Below are 22,951 nucleotides of genomic sequence, written 5' to 3' on the forward strand. Positions count from 1 at the left end.
TGCACTTGTCATCGTCATTTGTAGTGGTTGCCATCTTTATGTGATTGTTATTGTCCTTCTTAGTGAGATAAACAAGGGCAGAGTCACTCTGGCAGTCTGACAGAGGGGTTTCTGTGAAACACGCACATGGCTTAGATAGAATTCTCTCCTCTCCTCTCCTGTTTCTCTGCCTCTACATTCCTCTCTTCCTCTTTCAAACCTCCTTAAATTCTTGGACTGACATTGGACAGCAGGGTTAAGCACCACCTTAGCACAGGGGCTATAAAGACTATGCTGTAGGAAATGTGCACCATGTAGATAAACTGCAGGGAAGAGACATAAAAGGAATGAAAATAAATGAGAAAAGAAAGTCCCATGCCTAATGAAATGATACAATGGTAAGAGCTTTTCTCTCTTCTCTGCTTCAGTGCAGCAAAGTTTATTTTAGAGAGTCACAAGCTTTCTCTACTAAATTATCTCATAATATTAATGCACGTATCCTTCAAACGGAGTCCTGTCCTGTTCAGCTTATAATATTTCAGCAGACAGATTTATGTCAAATAACAATTCTTTACGACTTCCTGAGAACATATCTCATTAGTTTGCCATATCATTTAGTGCACGCTTTTATCTAAAGCACAGTATTATGGGTCCATACATCCATACCACCACGCAGTTTAAGTTTTTAATGGGGGATGAAAGTGTCGCGTTGGTTTGATTCATGTGGTAGTACTGTAAATGTCACGCTGTGCGACGGAGAGAGCTATTCGATATACTGTAATTGCTGCACAATCGATGAAGGCCACTGAGCTCAAACAAGTTGTTCAGGGTTCAGCCCCTTAAAAATGTCATGTCCATTCCTCTGAGGTCATTATAGAACATTTGTTTGGTCACACGCTTGCATATGGATGTGATATTTACCGGTGTAGAGTATCTACCAGTGTTCCATTGTCTGGTTATATTAATTGACACTGGTATTGAACTTTAAAAAATAAGGGCCTTGCAGCCTGTGTTTTTGCCTGAAATATACTGAATCATGCTGACACAATCTTCTTGTCATCTATAGGTTTCTGCACCCAAGCGCACATACTGGCCAAAATAGCATTGGAACAAGGGAGCTGTCCCTGGTGCTGAATTCCACAGTCAGCAGAAATCCCCATCGCACATCCATGTGCCTGGGCCACTCCTGATATCCCCAATTCAAGTAGCAACTGACCACCAATTCCTCATCCAACATGGAGGACGATGGACGCTACCGAGACAACCGCACAGACTTCATCCGCGGTGCCAAGGACATTGCCAAGGTGGCCAAGAAGCAGGTTGGCAAGAAAGTAGGCCGCGGCGCGGACAAAATGGTAGATGAGTACACCAAACGCTCCTACAAGCGCTTTGAGGAGGAAGATGACGATGATGATTATGCTGGAGCGCCCGGCACCGGTAACGATGGCGGTTACTACCGCAATGACAGCCGGGCAAATGACGATGAGGGCGGCCACAGTGACTCAACTGAGGGGCACGATGAGGATGATGAGATCTATGAGGGCGAGTACCAGGGCATCCCAAGGGCTGATTCAGGCAAAGCTGCTGGTTTGGATGGAGTCACTGCTACCCAGGCACAGTTCAGGGACCTGTCGGCTTATGAAGGCGAGAGACGGAAGGACCAGGAAGAGCTAGCACAGCAGTATGAGACCATCCTGCAGGAGTGTGGCCACGGGAAATTCCAGTGGACATTATATTTCGTGTTAGGGCTGGCGCTGATGGCGGATGGTGTGGAGATATTCGTGGTGGGTTTTGTCTTGCCCAGTGCAGAGAAGGACATGTGTTTGTCTGAGCCCAACAAAGGCATGCTGGGTAAGTGGATTTCCTAATTTTACCATTTCACTTTCTAAATTCTTATATACTATATACTGTATAAAGGTATGTCTTTCAACATGGCCCAATCAGTGATGTAAATGTAAACAAATGGGCCCCACCACCCAAAATAAGAAATACTGTAGCAGTAGAGACATGATTTTATCCTCTAGAATAGATGATTGACTCGGCTCTCGATGGAAATGACTAACACGACAGACAACAGGTAACCTAAATTATTTTCCATCGACAAATCAGGCTCTTCAAGAATGTATGCAAATATATATATATATATATAATTCATGTGTTCACATACGTTGCAGGACTGGGCCTTTAATGTGCATTTAATCAGTCAAAATAACTAAATGTTTCCGGTCTCTGCCCAGAGTATAGAGACTCCTAATCACAGATTCTCTGGTCTTCAGGCTACCATTACATATATCTGTCTTGTCCTTACTTCCTTTATCTCCTTTTTTACTTTTCTTTCAGCCGTCTCTCTACCACATATTGACAGTTTACCATTAAAACTCCACCCCTCCCCTTCCATCTTGACATTTCATTTGGCCGCTTATCCTCCAGTAATTGCTTTTACTGTACTAGAGGTTCTGGCCGCTATGCAGCCCAGTGGTGTAAAATAACTAAGTACATTTACTCAAGTACTGTACTTAAGTACAATTCTGAGGCACTTCTACTTTACTGGAGTATTTCCAATTGTCTATACTTCTACTTTTACTCCACTACATCTCAGAGGCAAATATTGTACTTTTACTCCACTACAATTATTTGAAAACTTTAGCTACTAGTTACTTTGCAGATATGAATTATTACATTATAGAACATACATTTACCACTTTAGCCCTATTGTATACCTAGGCTATTTGAAAATAGCCGATCTACAAGCTCACAACGCGTCGCATCGCGACGCGTTGTGAGCTTGTAGATCTGCTATTTTCAAACATTTAGTACTTTTACTTTTGGTACTTGAAGTAAATTTAGATACCAATACTTTTGTACTTTTACTCAAGTACATTTTGAATTCCAGACTTTTACTTGTAACAGAGTACTTCTACATTGCAGTATTGATACTTTTACTTAAGTAAAACATTTGAATACTTTTTCCACCACTTAATTGCAGCCCTCACACTTACTGCCGATCTGACCAATATGTCTGAGTCATAGTGTTGGGGGCTTTGTCAGAGTACCCTTTGTACCCATCTGTCTGTGTCCCTTTTGTGCCCATATCTGGAGATGTCCATATCTGGAGATGTCTTTATCTGTCAGTCCTTGTCCCTTTTATGCCCATATATGGGGATCCCCGATGTCACCATTATATGCCCATATATTGGTATGCCCATATACAGTATGGGCATATTGGTTGGATCGGCGGTTCTGGACAACTGGATATCCAAAGTATATCTGTATGGTAGAGTATGTTAATACAACATAACTTGTTCAATTGGGGTAATTGTATTTGGTCTCCCTGCTCTTCTATTGAGACATTTAGATCCTGTGTCTTGATTGACTCGACTGGTTGACTGGTTGGTACTGCCTGATTCTGTTTTTCACATTGATTAACATGAGAGCTTATTGAATTGAACATCATGCTTTGTGCCAAACACGGTCGGTGTTTAGTTAAATAACATTGATGTTAGTTGTAGCTTCAGTATGCCCATGCTGTTATCATTTCCCTTGGGTGTTGATCATAATGTCACGTCAATTAACATTGCTGCTTTTGCCAATGGGTAATAGCTGTACTGTATGAACTGTATCTACATATGGGCAAAGGGGGACATTACTTTTTAACTGATAATTATTTATGCAGGCAAATGTGTTTCAAATTCACATTCATCAAGTTACACACCATGCACCTGGGAGCTCTCCAATGCAACCACAAATGATTCTGTTATGTTATGATATTGCAGGCCACTTTACAGCTATATAGCACCAACTGGGAATCGACTGACAGCAGTTGCTGATGTCTGAGGATTCAGTGCAGCAGCATTCAAGACATAAGCCTGCTTCTTGAAACTTAACGACTTAAGCGCTATACACTTTGTTGACTGGTGTCCCCCAGGGGTCTATCCTTAGCCCACTCCTTTTTCCCCTCTACGTTAAATCTCCTCGCTGCAAATAGCTGAACTACAAGCTCACAATGTATTGCAACGTGACACATTGTGAGCTTGGACATCTGCTATTTTCGCGGATTCTTCACTTATTATGACATGCCCAGAATAGGGACGCTAGGGTTCAAGTGGTTAAAGGGTGATTCTAGCTGCATGCCGATGTTGTGCACTGAACATATCAGATCTACAAGTTCACAACACTTTGCAGCGTGACATATTGTGAGTTTGTAGATCTGCTATTTTGGGTTCTTGACCAACCAAATATAACTCAGGCTTAAGTCTTCTCTTATATTATCATTCTGCACAATGTTCTAGTCAAGTCAATAAACACTAAAACATGAGTGTTATGCAAATTCACAAACTATGGAAAAAAGGTTTGTATTATGGGAAGACCTAATACAAACTGGTAAACTAATTCAAGGCTTCTGGGTACCAAGGTACAATTGCCCTTTGCAATTGCACTTTAAATGTGACCATCAGATGGACAAAAGTAATTGATCAGAGGATCTGAGGACTATCTGTAAGCCATTTGAGGGAGACTGACAGACTCCCATGTACGGGTGATTACAGTAATCAATACAGGAAGAAACGGGTATCATAAAATATAAAATCATCTTACCCACATTTAACTGGAGGAAATGTTTTGCCATCCAACATGTTATGCTGATTGCTTATGTCCTTTAAGCAATCAGCATAAGAGTGGTACGAAATATTATGGAAGAATAGACCCCAAAGGGAGCATATATAAATTAAATTAAATAGAGCCTAAAGTAGACCGTTGAGTTACTTTACAGGTGATACAGTAGACATAAACCTTGTAATAAAAAAACAGTGTTACTTACTTTCCATTGAATAGGGGACAGTATTGACTACATTTTGTTTTGGTAAACATGGTGACTTTATGTTGCACACAAATGGTTTGATCATCAACGTCTACCTCCTACGACCAACTACATGTTTGAGTCAGTGTGTTCTGTTTACCCACGTGCATCCACATGGGGTTTGTGTGATTTATCTGCTTGCATATGCTAGTGCCTGGCCCAGTGTTCATAGGTTACACACTGACATGCATACACAGTGTGTTTATGTATCCCCCTACGCTCACTGGGTCTATGCCATGTTGTAGGGAGCCAGTAGGAAGACATGGGCCCCAGTCTTCTCTTTCCTGTTACACAACATGCCTGACTCATGCTGGAGTGCGTCTCTCACTCATCCTGCTCCACCACCCATGGGTCCTAGTGTCCCCATTCATTCTCTCTCTCCCCTCCCTCCATCCCTTCCTGCTATTGGAACAGCAGTCCAAATACTGAACACTCTCTGCTGTCACATTGTCAGAGTTTCTTTAGACTGGCTTTGTTTGTGTATGTGAGTGCATGTGTGTATAAGCAGATTTGTAGAAAGAGGAACATGTCAGTGAAGAAAATGTGTACAATCTAAAAGGTCAGCTCTCGTGTGGTTAAGATTCTGTAATTAATCTCAGCGTGCGCTTGCACATAACAGTGATTTAAGTGTAGAACAATCATTCAGAGCTAGGCGGTTAAAGCAGCATTGTGCATGGTCCAGTCGTTTTGTTGGAGAATTGCTAAGACAAGACATGTGCAAGCAATACAGCAGCGCACTGTGTCATTGATTTGCCCTTGTTGTGAAGCTCCGGAGATAACAGCTGCAGTGTGGTTGTTTTTTATCATAATTGGAGGGACGGTGGTTGCAGTAACTGCCACACAGGAACGAGATGCCAGGAAAAGTGCTGGATGAGCACAAGTAGTTTTTTTCTAACTGTCAAAATAGATTTCACATTGTCAAGACGGTTGCCTTCAGTATGCAACACTCTGCACTTTTACAGAACAGCCTCATCCATTGCGGACGTGTAATAATAACTGGAGGATTTTGTTGCAAAATGAGACATCCACTATTTGAAAAATGTGGATAGAGTGGTTATTGAATTGAAGGCTTCATTCATAGTCACCTCACATGATATCTCCAAGCTACACTACTCTAGAAATGTTTTAAAAGATAGTATTGACATACTGGATTAGACAGGAAGAGGGATAGTTTTATCTATAGTCATACCATTTGCTAGAGTGACACCCGCCATTTTGCTTTTTTCTTCAAAACACACTTTTTGCTAGTACTCCTTCTAATTCTGTCTCAAAATTCCACACATCACTATTCAGTACACATTATCACTAGAGTTATATGATCAAGATCAGTCAGATGTTTCAAATTCCATTCCAATTGTCTATGGTTGGCTTCCAAAGTGTGTGAGGGACCCATTTAGCAAAACATGATACAAGTCCGATCTTCGCCTAAAAACAAGGCAATTTCGCTTTCACCCATAGGGGGTGCAAAAATTGCTAGAAATGTCACTGTTGCCTAAATGTGATTTCTTCCACCAAATTAGGCACTAATGGTCTCATGAGTGACGTGACAATGACCATCAAACTGAATTTTGATACTACTGATTTGTGGGCGGTGCCTATTTCTTGCAAAAACACCATATATCATGAACGCAACATCCAATCACATTGGAATCGCATGTTGCTGCATAGGGGCCATTGTACACACACATATCATTTATCATTACACCTTTTGGTGGAAGGTGGTTGGGGACTCTTGATGGCTGACCAGCTAAATTTGTTCCATTGAATGTGCATCTGCCGTTGGCTCTTTCAAAAAGCCCTGCCTGCTCTCACAGAAAGTGGAAAACCGGCTATTTATAGCAGCCCCATCGTCCTCCCCTCCCCATACACACTCATATGCGAATAGACGCACGCACGCACGCACGCACGCACGCACGCACGCACGCACGCACGCACGCGCGCGCGCGCGCGCACACACACACACACACACACACACACACACACACACACACACACACACACACACACACACACACACACACACACACACACACACACACACAGATATGCATGCATGCATACATACATACATGCATACACAGCATTACATGCAAAATCCCAATGCACGTTTTCTCTCTCACTCACAGACAAATTCACAAGGACACACACACTCATAGTCCTTCTCTAGAGCCTGAAGCCTCAGCGCTGTCACAGCACTGCCTTTCACTCTCTACAGTCTCTAGACTGTGGCCACCCACTATCCCCTCCTCCCTCCATCTCTCTCTGCCTCTCTCTCTTTCATTCTCACTCTCTTTACACTTCCTCCCCTCCCCCATTTCCTCTCCAGAGTACTGTGGAGCTCTGTTGTCTGAAGGCTCCTCCTTCCTATCTTTCCCCACCTCTTTCTAATTCTCTCGCTCGCACCCTTTCACTCCTAGAGTACATGTCTTCATCTCTGCCTCTTCCTCCATCTCTGTCTGTCTGTCTGTCTGTCTGTCTGTCTGTCTGTCTGTCTGTCTGTCTGTCTGTCTGTCTGTCTGTCTGTCTGTCTGTCTGTCTGTCTCTCTCTCTCTCTCTCTCTCTCTCTCTCTCTCTCTCTCTCTCTCTCTCTCTCTCTCTCTCTCTCTCTCTCTCTCTCTCTCTCTCTCTCTCTCTCTCTCTCTCTTTCTCTCTCTCTCTCTCTCACTCTCACTCTCACTCTCTCTCTTTCTCTCTCCTAGTCTGTCCTCAACCCTTTGCACTGGGCGTCAGGCACAGGGTTTGTATAGAGTCCAACTGCAACTAGCAACAGCAATTTTTTGGCTGCACAATTAGCAGACATGCTAAGTTCAGCACACAGACACCTTCCAAGCATGCTATTTATGACATAATACCACCGTAAACTGAAAACAAAACGGCAGCAGTATACGTGTGCGATATTGTGGCTCCCTTATGCCTTGTGGGTTCAGTAATTATCCATCTTCTAAATGCTTAGAAAGGCTTAGAAATAAGCGCTAACAACAAACCTTTGCCTACTGCTTTGGAAACCAATCCTGATAAGTCTAAGTTCTGGGGAGAACACTTGCCAAAATATCAGATCTACAAGCTGACAATAAGACGCATTGTTAGCTTGTGGATCGTCTATTTTTTGCGAAGAGATTTGGTGTAGATGTAAAAAAGCTGTCAAGTCCAGTTCTCTAAGGCTAAAGGGCTTAATCGGACATTCAGGACATCTGGGGTGCACGAGTTCTGAGAAAAAGTTCAGAGACCTCCCATCAGAAGTTCTGAATTACGTCAATTTCAAGTTATATCACCTCCCTTTCCGATAACTTCGGAAGGAGCATGTGTTGTGCTTAAGAGAGGCACAGTTTGTAGTTCCTACTGATGCCACATATTTAGAATGAAATCTTTCTCCAAATGATTGAGCTATATCCACTTACATGCATTCAGGGCAATCACCATGATGCACAGACCAAAGTTGCTAGGCAACTTTACCAGCCAGTGAGAGTTGGTGCTGAAAGGGAAATCAATGGTCAGCACCATGGACAGTTCCCCCAGCTTGTAGGCAGGAGGATAAGGCAGTGTGGCTCAGGAAGTACAAGTACGGAAGTCCCATTCACTCCCATGTTATAGGAAAAAACGAAAAGACCGCCACGGTGCGCGTCTGAAGCGTATATCCAGGTTCCGCTCTTCCTTGAGTAACGCCCAGAATTGGCCGGAACCGGAACAAGGGCTTGCGACAACTAGCGTCAACTTGCATCGCATGTGTGGATGCACCCATAGACATATAAAGGTAGACGTCTCTTCCAGCTCTGAGGCAGCTGTATTTCGGGCGCCATTTTAGAGAAGGCAAGCACCCGCGTGCGTCACAGAAGGGGACGTTCGGTAGGCCAATCAGAGGCAGGTGGGGGCGGGTCTTTTCGTAAGAGGCAGCCGCACAGCAACTAGTCAGTTAGACGCGCTGTGATTGGCCAGTCGTCAACGCGCTGTGATTGGCCAGTAGTCACTTTGAGTGGCAGCTTGCCTTCTATGGTGGCCGCCAGAGCCTTGTATTGCGATACAGGTCTCTCCAATGAACTGCAGAGGCCAATGAGGTATCTAGGTTTCTATATCTATGGTCACACGTAGCCACAATCTGCGAATGCTCTATAGAGTCTGGACCTACACCTCCCGAATGCCAAGAAAGGAAGCGGTCAGTTTGTAATTTCCGTTCAGGAAAATACATTTTAAAATATCTTTAAATTTTATTTTAGAATTTCCATTCCTGATAAGCAGCAAGCAATAGGTTCTGATTATTTAGATTTATATTAGCACACATTTGCGCGACTGTAAAGACGAAACGGAAGTGCGGAGTAGGCGTCACATCCGCTTCATCCCCAGATCATTTTCAGCTCTTCCGTGCTCCAGACTGTATGACGGAAGCAACAGTCTGGCTCGCGAGACTACTCAGGAAGAGACAGGCATGGCTACTATGGCTAATTCTGCTACTGCTGCATTGCGGCGATGGCTGCTGAGCCCTGTCGTTATTATTACCAGGTCTATGCTGCTCCTCAGCACTTCATGTCTATAGCAGGAGCTGACAGCTGCCTGTCCGTTCTGCCATGGTGGAGGCACGCATGGATACTGTAGGCATGGGAGCACCGTCCACCACACATGTGGACACACACACACACACACACGCACACGCACACATGCACACATGCACACACGCACACACGCACACACACGCACTATTACTGTCAGGGCTTATGGGCATACACAGAGACAGAGAGAGAGAGAGAGAGAGAGAGAGAGAGAGAGAGAGAGAGACAGAGAGAGAGAGAGGAGAGGGAGAGAGAGGGAGAGAGAGAGAGAGAGAGAGAGAGAGAGAGAGAGAGAGAATCTCCTGGACTCAGCAAGGGGTACAAAGTCACCTTCATGTCTAAACACAAAGCTGCAGTGTGTTAAGCCTAATCTATATTTCATCATACAACAGTGCCTCACTGAGAACTTATTCATCACTTAAAAATCTGTTCTTTCCGATGAGTGCAATGTAGTACAAATTAGGCTTTAGACAGACAGTGAGTTACACAGAGAATAATCAGCAAACCCATACACAAGTACGCAGTTCTATTGTGCACCACCACTTATATTGGTGCAGTGGCACAATTGTGACACAAAGCTCGGCCAATCCATGAAGCCGATGGGTTGGATTGACCCATCAGGTATGCCATTGCCTACACCCCATCACAGACACAGAGATGCAGTGTGTCCTCCACAGACCTGTGGACTGACAGATACAGATAGTCAGGTTTTTGGGTTCTCGGAAACCGTTGGTCTCACCGAATTCCCACTCTGCACTGCACACGGGTATATGGGACACACGCCATATTTGAGGTGAATCGGTCAGCACCAAAGTTATTCCCGGGACAGGCAGACAGTCGGACATAGATTTTGTGACTTTATAGATAGATGTCCCCCTTTTTTTCTTCCAGCTGTGTTTTAAATCACACTAATGCTCGATCCCCACCCAATTCAGTCATCCAGCCAGTGAGCTTGTTAGAGTGCATGATAGATTAGCCTTGTTGATCCAACAGATCTCTTTAAAGCCATTGTGGGAAGCCTTGCTGTTTATTTTACGGTGTGAATGAGTCCACATGGTCTTATCTGGCTAGACCAATACTGCACCATTTAACAATATTGTTATAGTCAAGGATTCTCTTTTGTCATTTGCTGTAATCACAGCTCAGCTGTTCTGCTGTGATTACTGTTGTTGTTTTAACACTACTGGTGAGTGTTGTGGCACAAAATGGCTGCCCTTCAGCTCCTTGACGTTCAGTGTGGAGAAAGATGTCCCCACACTTTGTATTTGTGTCGTCTGAGTGAAAATGAATACGGAATACTGTATAATTGTATATCTTAACATGTAACATTCAGTACAAACTATCACACTATCTATCTATACCAAGTCAAAATTAAATCTCTCCCAAAAGGGTGCAACGGTGTTCAAACAGATGTCACGATCAAGCAGTGAGCTCTCGCCCTCTCCCCTCTATAGTTGATATTCACAGTGATCTCTCACCCATAAGCTGTGTCAGTGCAGGATGCTCAGTGAGAGTGAATGCTGCTGACAGAAAGTCCATGGGATGCTGATTGCAAGAGAGCAACCTGCAGGGGGACATCAGTGTTGAAAGGGAGAGGGAGGAAAAAATAGTGAGAGGCAGACATAGAGGTTGGCAAGGTTCAGTGTGTTGTTGTGAGTCATATTGGCGCCTCACATCATGAGCCAGGGTTGACAGAGGTGCTGTTTGTTTCCGTTATCTGCCAATCTGTCCTTAGTGCCAAGGATTTCCTGACGGGAGAAGACAATTGGTCTGGCCTTGACATCCTGTCTAGTGTGATTTCAGATGTTAACAAGGACATAAAATGATGATGCTGACAAGGAAGTTTCTGTGATGGATGAAGGCTTAAATGTAGAAAAAGAATCAAGTCATTATTTAAGGTTTGATCTCACCACCCCATCTTTGAAATTATGAGAAACTTGATTTCTCACTCGCTCTCAATACCTTCCTCCCTCTGTCCAATCTGTCTTCTTTTTCTCCCATTATTTCTCTGTGATTCCAATAAGGTTTCCAAATGAGCCACTCATTAGACAGTGAAGATCGAAAGAGATTGGGAGTGGGGCAAAGTGAAAAATAAATGAGTTTACTGATGCTGCATAATAACTCATTATTGTTATCATTGTTTGGCTCTCTCCCTTCCTCACAATTTCCTCCCGCTATATTTCCATGCTTCTGCCCTTTAAAACTTATTTTCTGGGTATATGGACAAGTTGGACAACCCCATTCCTCCTCTGTCAGGCCTTTATTAAACATGCTTCCTTTCACTTGTTGTATTCCTTCCTTTTGCTTCCTTTTCACGCAAGAGTTACATCCTTCTCTTCCTTTCTACCTCCCCCAGGGCTGATTGTCTACCTTGGGATGATGGTCGGGGCCTTCGTGTGGGGCGGCCTGGCTGACCGAATTGGCCGACGCCAGACTCTCCTCATCTCGCTCTCCATCAACAGCGTTGCTGCCTTTTTCTCCTCCTTTGTCCAGGGCTACAGTTCCTTCCTGTTCTGTCGTCTGCTCTCCGGTGTCGGGTAAGGGATAACACACATTGGTACATGGGAGTTTGCCTTGATTGGGCTCTACGTCTACAAGCTTGTAGATGGGCTATTTTCTCTAGTTTTGGTCCCGAGGAGACATCACATTTCTCTTTTGGGTATCGAGCTAAAAGGTTTGGGAACCCTTGTGTAATCCTGTACTGCGTTAGCAGTAGTGTCTACTGTCTAGGTCTCTGTTGTATGATACTTAACTTCTTTCCCCCTCTGTACCCCTGGGGGAATACCTCTGCCTTCCACCGCTAGAAATAATCTGCAGAAACTGCAAATGCTCCAAATTCAGTGTACCGCGTGATACGTCTCCAGGAGTCTCTTTTTGACTACAATACCCTAGAGCTGGTTACAAGTTATTTGGATGAAATACGTGCTGAGGCCTCTCATTTACAAGCTTGTGCTACGAGCTTGTAGCTCTGCTATTTTTGAAAGATATTTTGTGTTTGTGTTGAATACATAGTTTTTTTAAACAACATTTTTAACTCAAATCTTTGCTTCTGGGGGGTCCCTGGAACAACATATTTTGATGGGGATCGGCGGCCAAAAACATGTAATTTATAATAATAATAGTTTTTCAGAAAAATTAAGACATTTGTTGAGACATTTGACAGTTACAAATGTTCGCTTTAATTTGTATATATTCAAAGATTTGCAAAAATGTTCACGATTTTTCAAAAATAGCAGATCTACAAGCTCATAGCCTGGCACTTGTGGCGCTCTATGAACTTGTATATCTGCTATTTTTGAATAGCCAAAGAAATCTAAAATGACACAGATGCGTTCCCGGATTGAATGGGTTAATTCTGCTTGGACTGTTCTGTATTTGTTGAGTATACCATTGACCACTTTCTCTTACCTCCTTTCTGTCTCTCCCCCTCCCTCCCTCCCTCCCTCCCTCCCTCCTTCCCTCCCTCTATTTCTTGTCCACTCCCTGCTCCCTCTCTTCAGCATCGGTGGCTCCATCCCCATCGTTTTCTCCTACTACTCAGAGTTCCTGGCCCAGGAGAAACGAGGAGAACACCTGAGTTGGCTCTGCATGTTCTGGATGATTGGTGGCATCTACGCCTCAGCCATGGCCTGGGCTATCATCCCACACTACGGTGAGAAATGGTCCACCATTGACCATTATTCACAATTTGGCCTTTTCGTTTTTTGTTCATGTTCTTACTTCAAAATGTCTGCCCTGGTAAATACAATCAATTGGCCAGCAACTCAACATAGAGTTCTCAAATTCTGGCCGAACCCGACCCCACCCGACCCAACGTTTTCGGGCCGGGCCAAACAATTATGCTAATTAGTCGGGCCGAGCCAAGCCTCGGGTTCTGTAAAAAAGGCTGGGCCTTAATTTTCAGGCACGTTAAGAACTCTATTCCAAAATTCCACAGGCTTCCTTCATTATTCTACCAGCCATTGCGAAATTGCAGCCAAATTGCATTTGTCGAATAGAATAAGAGCTAAAACATTTGGTTGGCAGGCAAAACAGACCAACTTCCCTAAATGCCCAAAATCAAAATGCAAATGTTCCCTAAAATGGTCCCTCTCTCCCACTGCGCAGGGTGGAGTTTCCAGATGGGTTCAGCCTACCAGTTTCACAGCTGGCGTGTCTTTGTGTTGGTGTGTGCCTTCCCTTCTGTGGCAGCCATCTGTGCTCTCACCACCATGCCTGAGAGTCCTCGCTTCTACCTGGAGGTCAGCATGTTAAACTGCACTGCTATATTAAGGAGACATTGTTGAAAAATCATTTAACAGTACACAGGATCGAGGTTATTATAGTTATCTAATGACCATTCAGGAAGAAATATTCACAAAGAAAAGTCCTGCACAATGCTCTTGCTCAGTGGCTTCAATTTTATTCAAGCATGGACGTTACGGTCCCTCTGGACCTTCATCAGATTTTTTTAAAAGAAATTATACCATCATGATCTTATATAGATAGATACTCTACCCCACAGAAGAATAATCGTAAGTCGTAACAATGGTAATCTTGTCACTCTGTCTTTGTTCACACTGACAGGAACATAGGCTACTGGTACATTTTAAGTAGAGAGGTGCTAAAATTGTATATGACTTTCAGAGTTGCTGTTGTGTGTCTGCATCACCCCCCTTCTGTGTATCCTTCACTCTCCCTGCTGAGAGACTTATGTCTGCAACTTAATGAGTTCCGACTAATATATTCATGGTGGAGCTAATAGCAATGCCTGTGTTTTATAGAACGGGAAGCACGATGAGGCATGGATGATTCTGAAGCAGGTGCATGACACCAACATGAGGGCCAAAGGCTACCCCGAGAGGGTGTTCTCTGTAAGTAGTCACGCTGAACAATCACTTTCCATCACACTTTATAAACTTGTATGCAACTGTAAGTTTGTATGTCATCACATTTTTTGAGGGAATTTGTGTGTTATCATGGGACTATACAGTAGATTAGCCTTGCTGTGCAGTCTTTTATGCTGAGCATCATTCTTCCTTCATAAGTGAACACCACTTGGCTGTCAGAGAAATCTGAGGGCAAAGTTAATGATTCAGTGCCGCTATGCAGTTGAAGCTGTTTTAACATGGAATAGAACACTACTATATGCACTATGCATTTTGAATGAGCAATTATTATCAGACTTTCTTAAATAGCTCTTGTGTTCATTCTTGTATAATTTACATAAGTGACATATCAGTTTTAATACTAATCTTGCAAGCAGAAAGTAACATCCATACTGTATACATGTAATAATAATAATAATAATAATACAATAACAATATCAGACATTTATGGCATGGAACTGTATTTACTAACTTTATAGGACAAAAGTAGGACATTTTGAATCATCTGTACACAAGTCACTGAGATTGAATGATCACGTATGTTTTCAGGTGACCACCATCAAGACAGTGAAGCCGATGGATGAGCTGGTGGACATGGGAGAAGGTACCAGCTGGCACCACAAGTGGAGGATGAAACTCAGTACTCTTTTCCATCAGGTGGTGTATATGTCAAGTGTTCTTTGTGTTGTTGTTGCTTTATTTACATTGGAGAGTGTAACGTCGATTTATACTTCGTTGTGTGACACTGTATGTGGGGAGCAGCGGACTGATTTGCAGCGGATGGACTTGCAGATATTTCTCACATTTATAGATAGATATTTCTAAAAATATATAATTATGTGGAATTGTTGCCACAAGGATAAGCAGATCTGTTTTCTGATGATACCCAAGTCGATCAGATTTAATTAAATTTGTAATCTCTATATTGTATAATTGTTTAGAGAAATTTAAAGCATTTGCCAAATACCTTTTTGAGAATTAAAGTCTGATACCAGCTTCAATATATGCCATTGTTTTCTTACAGTTTGAGCCAAATATTGTACATAAACAAACTAGACCTTTCAAATCAATACACTTAAAACTTGCATTAAATACAATGCTAACAAAACCTTGACAAAAAATGTACGCACATTGATATTTAATGTATTGGATTACCTACCTGTATCAAGCAAGCTTCAATACTGTTGATTTTCACAACATACTGAAATGAACAGAATCCAATAAGTCATATAGTCAATGGGCTCAACATGCCAGACCACCACCGGTATGCTACCTTTTATAATAGACTTACTGCAACATGTGCAGAAAGGCTTTATAGCAGGCAGAAATGGGAGGATACTATAATGACACCATTCCCTGAATGATGAGTTGAACTGTGGGAGCAATGAACTCTGGAGTGTTTTAATTTGTCTGCCCATGCCCTGGGTATCAGTTTGTCTACACAGTGACTGTGTGATTTATGTCTTATACTGTTGCTCCTAGCTGCTGTGTGTTAAACATGCAGTGTGGTAGGCTGCTGAGGATATCTCAGTATGTTTACGGTGGACTGAGAAAGGGATTCTACTACTCGACTTTTTGTTTATTTATTGTTGCTGAGAGAGACAGACTTGCTCTGTCTGTCTCGTATCTGTTTACTGATGTTCTGACACACTTTTTTTCTTTATGGTTTTCGTCTTCCAGGTTTGGAGTAACTTCCTGACTGTCTTTTCTCCTGAGTATCGTCGTACCACCTACATGATGATGGCTGTCTGGTTCTCCATGTCTTTCAGGTAAGACAGAAAGAAGCCTTAATTCGCTAGATGTAAAAAACATTAGAAAATATAATCTTGCTAAATGTAAGTCATTGGTTGGAGCCGTCAGGACTCTAGGAAGCTGCAGATGTAAATAGTATTTCCACAACATACGGTGCAACTTTGCACATTTGTGGGCAAGTGAAAGTGCTTTTTGGATGTGTGCTCTATAGAGGTCCCTCAACATGCGATTCCAATTTGGGGTTGATTGAATGTTAAGTTCATGACATCCAGCGTTTTTTGTAAGAAATAGGCTCCTTTCACTAAATTTGAAAGCCAAATACAGGCAAACAAACATCAATCACAAATATATATATTTATTTGATACTCAAAAATTACGTGTCTAATATGGTAGGGGTAAAATAAATCATGTTTAAACAAACAGTGACATTTGTAGCATTTGTGGCACCCGTATAATGGGTCTCAGTAAACTCGGAATCGGAATGGAATATGACAAATTGTACTTCATAAACTGTCACTGTGAGCAACCTGGCTACTGAAGGAAGTCAGTCAAACATGGCATGGATCAGTGGTTCTCAAAGTGGGTTCCGGGGACCCCAGGGGTCCTTGATGGGGTTCCACAGGGTCCCCAGCAAAATATCGCATAAAAATCAGTTTAAGCACTTTAACCCTATATACAGTACATCGGCTATTTGAACAGCCGATCTAGCACAAATCTTGTATGAGGGTCCCTGGCACTGGGGGGGGGCAGCGGCCAAATATAGAATAATTTGGGGGTCCTTGAAATGAAAAAGCTTGAGAATCACATGGCAGGATAAGTATTAATAGAGGCTCACCTTAGTTATGTTGAGTTCATTGTGAAATTGGAGTAAGCAGATGAGAACTAATAATTTAAGTTTAAGATTAATTTATACCCCATCCCACTCTTGTGTCTCTTGCAGAAAGTAACTGATTTTCAAGCGCGATTGCCTTCTTTTTGGCGAGCGGCACCATCGTACTACAGAGTATAAACTAGGCATTAACCCAGACTATCGGTATTGATACTGTAGCTGGTTAGTTGTACCCAGAAAATACCCAGATTTACTGTGTGATATAATAATCCATGTCCGTCCCCCTAGCTACTACGGCCTGACAGTGTGGTTCCCTGACATGATCAAGTACCTTCAGAAGGAGGAGTACCAGAGTCGCACCAAAGTCTTCATGAAGGAAAAAGTAGAGCATGTCACATTCAACTTCACACTGGAGAACCAGGTGCATCGCCAGGGAGAATACTTCAATGATAAGTAAGTGGCTGTGTTCCTTTGTTAGTGTTGCCATAGAGAATAATGGTATGTTTAGCTGATTAATTACATCCTTTGTAAGTGGGGATGAGTTGTTTGTCATGTCTGTTTGCTTATGTGTACTCTGTTTGCACACTCGTTTTTTGTTGTGTGTGTGTGTGTGTGTGTGTGTGTGTGTGTGTGTGTGTGTGTGTGTGTGTGTGTGTGTGTGTGTGTGTGTGTGTGTGTGTGTGTGTGTGTGTGTGTGTGTGTGTGTGTGTGTGTGTGTGTGTGTGTGTGTGTGTGTGTTACAGTATGTTTCAGCTTTTATGAATTGTTATTCCTTACAAGCATGTGTTATACAGTCATCACATTTGTATGTGATCAATCTGGGAACACACTCGGTTAAAATAAATGGTGTTTTTTTTCCCCTTTGTTTTGCCGCTTGGGGCACCACACCCCTTTTTGTGTAGAAACAGGAACTTGGTTTGGCTCCTCCCTTTCTTAGTCCACTTCCTCCCGGGTGCTTCTATGTTTATTCCTATTAACAACAACACTATATGTTTAGGGCAGTGGTGTCAAGAGATTAGTATGTGATTAGTATGTGATAAACTGTGTTCCTGGAGTACAAATTGACGTCTGATACAATGTAATTTTTTTCAAAACAGTGTCTTTCCTTACTCAAAAACTCTGGTAAAATAATTGGTAACGACATTTGTTAGTAGTTGACTATTGTGTGTTCATGATATATTAAATATGTATAAGGCATAGTTATAAATAATTAACAGACATTTAACAAGTAATTTACAACTCAAACTCATTAACTAACGTTTTACCTAATAATGTTGTTCATTGCTTCTGCTGCTGACTTGTCAGATCTGGAAAGCTGTCTCTAACAACAAGTGCCCACTTTTATCTGTCTCCTTGCCCACCTATCTATCCCTATCTGTCTTACCTCTATCCTTCACCCTCTCTCCATTTCCTCTGTTCTACATTCTTACTTATCTCCTGCTCCACCCTTCCTGTCCTCTCCCATAGGTTTATGAATCTAAAGATGAAGTCCATGGTGTTTGAGGACTCGTTGTTTGAGGAGTGCTACTTTGAGGACATCACATCCAGCAACACCTTCTTCAAGAACTGCACCTTCATTGCCACTCTCTTCTACAACACAGGTTGGTTTTGCATACACACACACACACACACACACACACACACACACACACACACACACACACACACACACACACACACACACACACACACACACACACACTGTTAATTTAAATGGATTTTACTGTTTACAATCACCTACGGGCTCATGCACACATACAGTAAGTTATCTGCTTTAATTAGAGAAAAATACATACAAAAATAAGTTTGTTGTGTTGGTGGTGTTTCGTTGGGTTAAAATAAAAGTCTTCATAATTTGTAGACATTGTTGTCCAATTGTAACAGGGAATAACTGTGTGTGTGTGTGTGTGTGTGTGTGTGTGTGTGTGTGTGTGTGTGTGTGTGTGTGTGTGTGTGTGTGTGTGTGTGTGTGTGTGTGTGTGTGTGTGTGTGTGTGTGTGTGTGTGTGTGTGTGTGTGTGTGTGTGTGTGTGTGTCAAGTCAAGTCTCATTTATTTGTATAGCCCTTAATCACTGTTACAGTCTCAAAGGGCTTTGCATCCCCATGTTTAACAAAGAAAACAAAATGACATCCCCTGTCTTTAGACTCACAGGACAGGAAAAACTCCCAAGGAAAAAAACATGACAGGAAAGGGATTTGCATTTGTTTAAAATGTATCCACTTAATCCTGTGTAATTTCATTAGAGTTTCATTGTCAACAAAATGGCTCACTAACTCTCTGTATCTCACTCACTAGCTTTATACCAAATGTAGCCTTGCAAATTAAAGTTTCCTTGAAACACAAGCCCAATCCTGCGGTATTGCAGCCATAAAACTGCAGAGTGTTCATTCATCTCGAACCATATGATTGATGTTTTTCACCCAAATCGTAATGAAGAAGATGACACATTTTACACACACAGTATAATAATAATAATAGTAATAAGCCTGCCCAGGCTTTTGCTGTTGTTTGTATCCAGTTCAGCAATCACTCGCAGCAGCTGCTATCAATGCAGGAGCTCCTTATTACAATTTGCATTTGAGTCATTCTATCGTTATGGCTTAATCATTCTTTGGACTTCCCAGTCATAACTAGGGTGTGCCAGATAGTTGCCATAGTGTTTATTTACAGTGAAGCATGGTGGGAACTAACCACACAGGCACGGCAAACTTGCAAGGCAACATGAAGGGAGCTGGCCTGTATACAGTAGAAAACAAACACAGGCACTTTGTTTAGATTATTATTTGCCCCAAATACGATTAATCTTATAAAATTAATTAGAATGTATTATTCTAGTGTTATTACCTAGTTAACTAGTATTCATCGATAAGTGATACGTAGTCATTTTTAGATTATGGCGTCCCTATTCTGGGGCAAAGATTTGGCCCAGCAGATCTACAACTAGCACTATGACAAGAAATGGTGTAGAGAGAAAACAGGAATGGACCAAATATAGAGCCCAGGGGGACCCCGGTCAACTAAGCATAATAGGGTTTAAGTGGCAAAGATGATATGTCACTTTATGTTTTAGTTTTTTGTCGTTGTGGCTTTTCTAGCCTTTATTGATAGACACACAGTAGAGAGAGACAAGGAACTGGGAGAGAGAGAGTAGGGGAGTGACATCAGCAAATAGTCCGTCCATCCCAGGAGTTGAACCGCGCCGGGGACTTGTGTCAGAAATTAGAGCCTATATGTGGTATGCCTGCGCCCTAACCATTCGGCCATCATGTCGTCACTTTTTAAATAGGCTCTAGATTAAATTGCAATGTATCGTTATCCTTCACTTTACTGAGCTCATCACAATCAGTGTCTGTTCTGTCTATCTTGGCAACTATCTAATCTCCACTCAATCTCAAGTTCCACAGTTCTCAATGTCACTTAACTCTCTCTTACTATCTGTCTCTCCTTTCTTCCCTCGCTCTCGCTGCCATCATTCTTTCTCCACTCTCACTTCATCTCTTCCCTCCCTCCCACCATTCCCATCATTGTGTCTCCCCACTCACCACCTCTCTCTACTCCCTCTCCACCTGTCACCCATACACTCTCCTCTGCTCCCACCTCTCCCTCTCTCTCTGTCACTCTCACTCCACAGATCTGTTCAAGTACAGGCTCGTTAACAGTCGACTCATCAACAGTACCTTCCTGCACAACAAGGAAGGCTGCCTTCTCACCGATGTCAGTGACGACAACAATGCCTACATGGTGTACTTCGTCAGCTTCCTGGGCACTTTGGCTGTGTTACCGGGCAACATCGTCTCAGCGCTGCTCATGGACAAGATTGGACGGCTGAGGATGCTGGGTAATAAGAGGGCTGGGCGTGGTTTATTCAGATGGAAACCATCTTACAGTTTTTCTCAATCACTTGATGAGAAAAACGAATGCGCAACCCCAATTACAGTAAGAGCATTTCTCATAACACAACGCGTGCAAAAGAACCTAACAATCAAAATGATCACGATGATCACTAAGTCAATCAATTTCTACAACATTGTCAACAAATGTATAGCACCTTCTGATCGTTGCGTAATCCTGACACTCAAAATGCAAAGTATTTGCATCAAGACTGGACTTGTGTACAGTGTTTCTGTCAATGTAAATTGTATAAGTATCTCCTATCTCCGCATCTATAGTATAGTTGTTTTACTTTTCTTTTTTCTCAACCAATTGGTTGGTGAAATAACTAGAGATCATTTTTACTTCCCTTCTTCCCATCGATCCGTTTGTCCAACCCTCTTTCTCTCTTGTCTCTCCTCTTGTGTCCAGCGGGCTCTAGTGTGATCTCCTGCGTCAGCTGTTTCTTCCTGTCGTTCGGCAACAGCGAGTCAGCCATGATCGCCCTGCTCTGCCTGTTTGGGGGCATTAGCATCGCCTCCTGGAATGCACTGGATGTCCTGACTGTTGAGCTCTACCCCTCTGACAAGAGGTATGCATTAGGGATGTGGCTCTCAATGTGGAGTCCGGGGACACCCAGGGATCCTTGAGGGGGTTCCAGGGGGCCCCCAGGTAAATGATTGATAGTTACGAACCAAATGGTTCCATTTAGTTTCATTTTTACACTCTGAGATTTAAATTGACACAGATTTCACAGTGTAGATCGGGGCCCAGGCCAAGATATAAAAATCGTAATAATCATATCTCCGTGGCCTAATGCATATCAAACGAGGGTCCTTGAAATGTATACACGTTGAGAATCACTGCGTTAGGTATCAAAATCTCTGTGACACGGAGGAGGGGGACAGAGGAATTGTGGTCATGCAGTGGTCATGCAGTGGTCATGCGAGCGTATAGAATTGGCATGTGACGTAAAAAGTGGTGTTCCCCCGAATGATTGGTTGGATATGAGATGTAGAGCAAATGGTAGTGACATCACCCGAGGTGTTAACAATCTGGCGCATGTCCATGGAGACTCCTTTCTGCCACTCTCTGGCTGAAACATGACATGCTTCATGTGATTTATTTTGTTGACATTAATAGGAGGGAATGTTGTAGCCTACTTTGTTTAATTTGGCTGATTGAAAATGGAACTTAATATGAAAACAACAAAAATAAAAATAAAATGTTTTATAATACTAAAATGTTTCTATAAAAATGGAACCAGAAATACTAACACATTCTGCATACATCAGTAGGGAAGCTGATGTTGTATTTGATCCTTTAATATGTAGCTCCACCCACTGGACAAATATAGTTCCTGCAGTGTTGTGTGCATTATGTAAAGGTGAACAAGATTCATTCATTCATTTTATTTCAAATGTTTGATGTGCATTTTAAAGCAGAAGACACATACTGTAATGGTACACCCCCTAGACTCCACCTCCCACTCCACCATCCTAACTACACAACTGAAGTCACAGCAAAGGAAAACATATCAGGGGAAGCAACAACAACAACAATATCTGTAGCAACTGGATTCAACAACAAACTGATCATGTTTTATGATTGGATTATACAGCAGTTGTGGAGTGATTCACCTTTTATATTCTTTAGCTCTGTGGAACTAACCCCCCCTCCTCTGTCTGTCTGTCTGTCTGTCTGTCTGTCTGTCTGTCTGTCTCTGTCTCTGTCTCTGTCTCTGTCTCTGTCTCTCTCTCTCTCTCTCTCTCTCTCTCTCTCTCTCTCTCTCTCTCTCTCTCTCTCTCTCTCTCTCTCTCTCTCTCTCTCTCTCTCTCTCTCCTCAGGTGCACTGCATTTGGTTTCCTAAATGCCCTCTGTAAGTTGGCGGCTGTGTTGGGGATTAGCATCTTCACGTCCTTTGTGGGAATCACCAAGGCTGTGCCCATCCTTTTCGCCTCAGGGGCGCTGGCAGTGGGCAGCGCCCTGGCTCTCAAACTACCGGAGACGCGGGGACAGGTGCTGGCATAGTGTGGCACCACCCATAAGTGGGCAGACGAGTTACAGTAGCCACACTGTGAACAAGCAGCCCAAGAGCCCCCCAAACCCTACTCTCTAACCCCCTCCCTTTGAAATGGTGTGAAATTCGTTGGCAGGAGTTAATAAGTAGGTGGTTCACAGATCCCTTAAAATGTAAATATTCTCGATTGTCTATTGATTGGAATTAGAAATAAAATACACAGTAAAATCCTCAGT

General features: G+C 42.7%; 1 protein-coding gene across 1 annotated transcript; it reads left to right on the forward strand.

Annotated features, from left to right (window-relative positions):
* Window positions 1-1,214: 1,214 nt before the first annotated feature.
* sv2a (synaptic vesicle glycoprotein 2A) lies at window positions 1,215-22,739 on the forward strand (the record flags this gene model as incomplete). The annotated part of the gene is made up of 12 exons (XM_084052695.1): window positions 1,215-1,830; window positions 11,732-11,912; window positions 12,876-13,027; window positions 13,483-13,616; window positions 14,139-14,228; window positions 14,793-14,900; window positions 15,924-16,012; window positions 17,113-17,277; window positions 18,292-18,425; window positions 20,457-20,663; window positions 21,128-21,287; window positions 22,543-22,739. The coding sequence occupies 12 exons, from the start codon at window positions 1,215-1,217 to the stop codon at window positions 22,724-22,726; spliced, it is 2,220 nt and encodes a 739-aa protein (XP_083908821.1). The 3' UTR covers window positions 22,727-22,739.
* Between the last annotated feature and the right edge of the window lie 212 nt (window positions 22,740-22,951).

The sequence above is a fragment of the Gymnoscopelus microlampas genome (assembly GCF_963454915.1).
Source record: "Gymnoscopelus microlampas genome assembly, chromosome: 3".
Taxonomy (NCBI): Eukaryota; Metazoa; Chordata; class Actinopteri; order Myctophiformes; family Myctophidae; genus Gymnoscopelus; species Gymnoscopelus microlampas.